Source organism: Callospermophilus lateralis, unplaced genomic scaffold (assembly GCF_048772815.1).
Source record: "Callospermophilus lateralis isolate mCalLat2 unplaced genomic scaffold, mCalLat2.hap1 Scaffold_2286, whole genome shotgun sequence".
In the NCBI taxonomy this organism is placed as follows: Eukaryota; Metazoa; Chordata; class Mammalia; order Rodentia; family Sciuridae; genus Callospermophilus; species Callospermophilus lateralis.
Window position 1 is genome coordinate 132861 of NW_027513193.1, and position 5705 is coordinate 138565.

The 5705-nt window shown below is 42.0% G+C and overlaps 1 protein-coding gene across 1 annotated transcript; it reads right to left on the reverse strand.

Moving 5' to 3' along the window:
* Positions 1 to 4214: 4214 nt before the first annotated feature.
* Positions 4215 to 5150, reverse strand: LOC143388499 (olfactory receptor 2M4-like). Its single transcript, XM_076842227.1, has one exon. It carries the CDS (start codon positions 5148 to 5150, stop codon positions 4215 to 4217), a length of 936 nt encoding a protein of 311 aa, XP_076698342.1.
* Between the last annotated feature and the right edge of the window lie 555 nt (positions 5151 to 5705).

Consider the following 5705-nt stretch of genomic DNA (forward strand, 5'->3'; position numbering starts at 1 on the left):
GCGGGCACAAGGTGCCTTGCCCTTCTCACATCCTATACTCAAGACCCCGGAAACACTTCTACATGAAAGAGCAATTGGTATAATTACCCCAGACAAGCTCTCTGCACCCAACGTGCTCATGGACACTTTTAGCATGTTGTAAGAGGACCACACAGGATGGAGTCTCCCACTGGGAGAACCATGCAGAACTAAGGGTGAGCAGATGTGACACAGTCCACAGTCAAGCACTCCTATGGGGCTCCCTTTTCCAGCTCCCAAGGTTCATATTGAGTTTATGGAGAACTTTTCTTACTCAGTTTAGTGCCCTCTCTGGTTCTGATCCTGCTATTTGGCCTGGCCCACTTTTGCTTTCTGAACAGCTTTCCCTGGAAATTCTCATGACATTTCCTTTAATCTAAGGTCAAAGGGGTTAGTAACCAAAGTTAGTACCAACATTGTAATAGAAGAAGGTTTCCACTGAAGAAAGGTTCCAGTGGGGCTCCTGGGGGGCGGGGGTCACTCTACAAGTGTGTATGCGTGCATGTGAACTTATATAGTGGGCAGTTGATTGTATGGAATTTAAAGTCAACCTATAAATTGGGAAAAATTTTTGGATTTTGTAGCAAATCAGACCCCCACAGGTACAGTCAGACACAGGCCACCCTCCAACAGATGGATGAGAACGTTTATCAACAAAAAACTAAATAAGACCTTATGAAGCTTTGGAAAGGTTTCATGTCTGACTAAGAATTCATTCATGGTGTTGAACATTCTGTATTTCTACTCTTACATTTCCCATGACTTTACTATGACAGGGAGTTTTATTTAAAAGGTGACTGGCAATGCTGTTTCTGTAGATATTGCCCCTATACCCAGGACATTTCTCCTGGGAAGTGAACACTTGCTCTGCTTGTTGGAATACCCAGAAACTCTCTTACCAGCCAACTGAGTGGTGGATGGCAAGATGGGCCACACCAAGGTTTTCTAACTTTTATGTCTCTTTTAGTGGGTCTCCAGATTATCATCATCCGTGTTCCCAGGCTAACTACAAAATGCATGCCACTTTGAATCAGGCTTCCTCACTGGGAATGGTGGCTCTTCACTGCCATTAAGCCCAAAGCAAAGACCACCAACAAAAACTCAACTGCCGTTGAACCAAGTTTGCTGCCTGGATTTTGGACCATTTGGCTTTGCTGAGTGTGGAAACTGCAGGATTTTGTTCTGAAGTCTATTTCAGTTTCTTGGTGCTATCCTCCTGGTGACCGTCTCATGCCTTGATGTGTGGTGCTCATTGGAAAACCCCAAATCCTCATATGCAGTTATCCATTGTACATAAGACAATCTCATTACAATCAGTGACAAAGTCATGAAAAAATGTGAGAATCCTCTGATTAATTTGACATATGAATTGTGCATTCTGTGCTAATATCAAACAAATCAGTTGTGCTGGTGGTAGGAGGTGGTGCCATTGCCCATGATTTTGGCCAATCTCTCAAGATTGAGAGGTGACAAAGGGGTTAATTGCTAAATTGTTTGCCTAATTCTTCATCCTTGCATGTTCTTAACTTGATCCAACACTACCTCTGTCCACAGTGAACTGTAGCATCACCTACATATCAAAAAGCAGCATCCTAAAATCAGCAATGAATAACCAGAAAATGTGATCAGAAAAATTAATGTATTTGTAAAAGAATAAAAGTGAATAAACTCTTATCAATTAATGCAAATAATAAAAAAAAGATCGGAACACCCCTGAACTAGAAAATGTTACAAGGAAGGAAGGTTGAGAGAAAGGAATATATCTATAAATTAGATTGAGTATTAAAGTAGAAATGCACCAAAACCAATCTGCACAACAATAGCACCCCCCAAAACCTTCAGCTGCTACATTTTTCAGAAATTTACATGAGGATTCTAACATTTACACAGGAATTCAAGAGACCTAGCATAGCTGAAACTGGTCAGAGTGACAGAATTGAGAAACTCACTTCCTAGCTTTGAGCTTACCATGACACTGTCATGGTCCAGGTCACGTAAGACAGAGAGGCAGATCTCTCCTTCAGAACTAAGGGTCCATAAGTAAATAGTGAATCTAGGATTAACTAGGTTTTGATGAGGGTATATAAGCAATTCAAGAGGAAAATCACAGATTTTCAAAAAATAAATAAATAAATAAATGGTACTATCACAATTTGATAGCCACCTTCAAAAGAATGGAACTGAACAGCACCTCCCACTACATACAGAGTCCCCTCGGGGTGGGTCTGTGTTAATGCTAGAATGAAAGCCTCCATTCTCTTAAGGAAAAACTAGGCCTATATCTTTGTGACTTAGTTTAAACAATATTTCTTAGATATAATATTAAAGCCATAAGCATTAGAATAAACTGAAGTTGAACTCAATCAAAAGCATAAGTTTTTGTAATACAAAAGACATTAAATAAAGTAAAAAGACAACTCACCAAATAAGAGAAAATATTTGCAAATTATACATCTGACAAAGGTATAAGGTTCAGAAGATATAAGCGCTCTGACAAATTAAAACCAAAAAGACAATCCAGTTGAAATGGATCTTAGTGGACATTCCTTCAAAAATATGATGCAAATGATCACATGCAAGTGAAAAATCCTCAATATCATTAGTCATAATATAAATCAAAATCACAATGAATGAAATACAACTTCATGCCCAATAGAATGGCTAAAATTCAAAAAGGAGAGAATAACACAGGATGGGTAGGATGTGAAGCTATTGAAACCCTCAGACATTGATGGAGGAAATCGTTTGCAGCTACTATGAAAACCAGCTGATCAGTGTCTGTAAATTAAAGAGAGTTTCCACGTGCTGGAGCAGATTCACCTCCAGGTATGCACAGGAGGTTTGAGAAGATGTCTCATGAAAACCTGTGCATGAATGCTTGAGATAGCGTTATTCACAAGAGCCAAAATAAGAAAATATTCCAAAGACTTAATTACTGACTGAACAAATAAAATGTAGGACAATCTTTCTAAGGAATAATGCTAATTTGCATGTGAGAATGCAGTGCTGATCATGCTTCCACAAGACACATGAAAACATTACACTAAGTAGAAGCCAATCCAAAGAGGACCATACCATTCATGTGTGACGTCCCAGCAGGCAAATCTATAATCAAAGCAGTCATGGCCACGGACAGGCAGGAGGGAATAAGGAATAACTGCTAGGGATTATGAGCCTTCATTTTGGAGTAATGTTTGCACAAATATGTGAACATATTAAAATCCACTGAATTGTACACCTCTCCTTGTTAAATTTACCTAAAACAAAAACATTAAGAATATTCTACTTGTCAAAAAATATTTTATAGTGCCCCAAGAAATGAAATAGATTATAACACATGATCATATCATTAAAGCATAAGCTGAAGGTTTAGTTAGAAAAAAATTTTATAAATAATACACATGATGCAACAAAGGTTCAATTTAAAATATAAGCAAAGAAACCCAGGCAATGATTGACTTCAATTCTCAAAAATATTGCAGATTTACATATACAGATTATAATCTTGTGAAAACAGCTTGGGAGCATAAATGTTTTATCAAAATATGGGCAACTTGTGGATATTAATCAATTAATTTGGACAGATTTAGAGGTCAGAAATATTTTTCAATAAAACTTTAGTGAGTTTTATGGGATTATGTATAATAAATCACTTTTGAGCTATACAAAAAATCATGACCAGCAGCTCCCGAAACTGAGAGTTTGCTAACTTTTCCAAACACTTTCGGTTGCTGATGTAAGAATGAAAGAGGAGTAAACCAATCACAATCATAAGGATGATTCTGCAGTCAAAAGGAATGAGTTGCTTCTGGACTCATTAAAGTATCCACTTTTAATATAAAGATGAAAAAAGAATAAATTTCTAAGAGATATTTTATTTATTTTAGAAATTCATTTCCTCCCTGTCATAAAATGCTAAATATTTTATATAGACAGAAAAGTTATTTGGAAAGATTCCCCATTCCTAAATGCTTGGGAAGGAAGTAAAGAAGGATCAGGATTAAAATAGCTAGGACAGGTCCGAGCATCAGTAAACCTGAAGTACAGGTGGGAATGAATCAGGAACACAGAGGTATCTCTCCAAATGCAGAGGAAAACTGTAACCCTTGCTCTCCACTGAGGTCAGAACCTGCAGATGGACCCCTGGCCTGGAAGGCCAGCATCCTGGACAGACCCTCAGCAGACGCTGGAGAAAGTCACAGTAACCTTCCTCTCCTCAGGAGCTTCCTGAGCCCCCTGGACACCTCCCTGTTGCGCAGGCTGTAGATGAGGGGGTTCAGCATGGGGGAGAGGATGGTGTAGAAGGCCAACACCATCTTGTCCTGCTTAGCTGTGTGGGTGGAGGCTGGTCTCATGTACATGAACATGGCAGCCCCGTAGTAGAGTCCCACCACCATGAGGTGGGAGGAGCAGGTGGCGAAGGCTTTGCGGCGGCTTTCTCCAGAGCCCATGTGGAGGACAGCTCGGAGGACATGGGAATAGGACGTGACAATGACTGAAACTGGCAGGATGAGCATCACCACACAACAGACAAACATCAGCCTTTCAAATGCAGACGTGTCTGTGCAGGAGAGAGGCAAGAGGCCAGCCACTTCACAGAAAAAGTGATGGATTTCCAGAGAGCCACAGTAAGAGAACGACAGGGCAGCTGCCAGCACAATGATGCCATCAAGAGACCCCAAGATCCAGGAAGCCACCGCCATGAGCACACAGAGTTTCTGACTCATGAGGATGGCGTACCGAAGGGGATGGCAAATGGCCACGTAGCAGTCATAGGCCATGACAGCCAACAGGAAGCACTCGGCTCCCAGCAGGGACACGTAGAAGAATATCTGGGCTCTGCAGCCTGCTAGCGAGATGGAGTTCCTGCCAGACAGGTAGTTGAAGGCCATCCTGGGGACGGTGGTGCAGATGAGCATGAGGTCCATGAGGGAGAGCTGGCTGAGGAGGAAGTACATGGGGGTGTGCAGCTGGGCATCCAGGTGGATGAGGAGCACCATGGTGGAGTTCCCCATGACGGCCACTGTGAACATGCCCAGGACCAGAGCGAAGAGGAAGGTGTGGGTGGGGCTGTGGTTGAAGATGCCCAGCAGGATGAAGACAGGGCTGGACATCTGGTTTCCTGACTCCATTCTCAATACTTTGCCTTATCTGAAAGTCCCAGGGAAGACAGAAGCTTACCTATTCATTCAGCTTTCCAGTGCATGGTGCAGCAAGGACCTGTGTTGCACGGGGCATCTGAGGCAGGCGAGACCTTCTCACCAGCTTCCACCTGCCTCCCTTAATAGCATTGAGTCATGAGGCTCCTCATTCAACCTTAGAGAATGATTTTAGTATGCATTTTCTTTATTTTACCTACAAGAGTCCTAAAGTTTCTAAAAGCTTACTCATGGGTACAGAGAGCATAGGAGGAACAATGATCACGCATCTCTGTTGCTGAAGGACACCGTCATCCCTATCCCAGGAAAGTTGGTACTGAACGTTTCCTTCACTGGTCTGCCTATGCCTGCAGTTGTTGGTCTTCAGTGCTAGAATCCTGGCTCTCATGTCTTCCTCTTACCACTCCACCCCCACCACCCCCGCCCAGTGAAAGATTAGACCAGGTCAGTGATGCTCCCTGCTGGGGACCCCTGAGCACATTAACTCAGAGAGCAGATGTGTTTTAACTCTCCTACCTCAGATCAAGT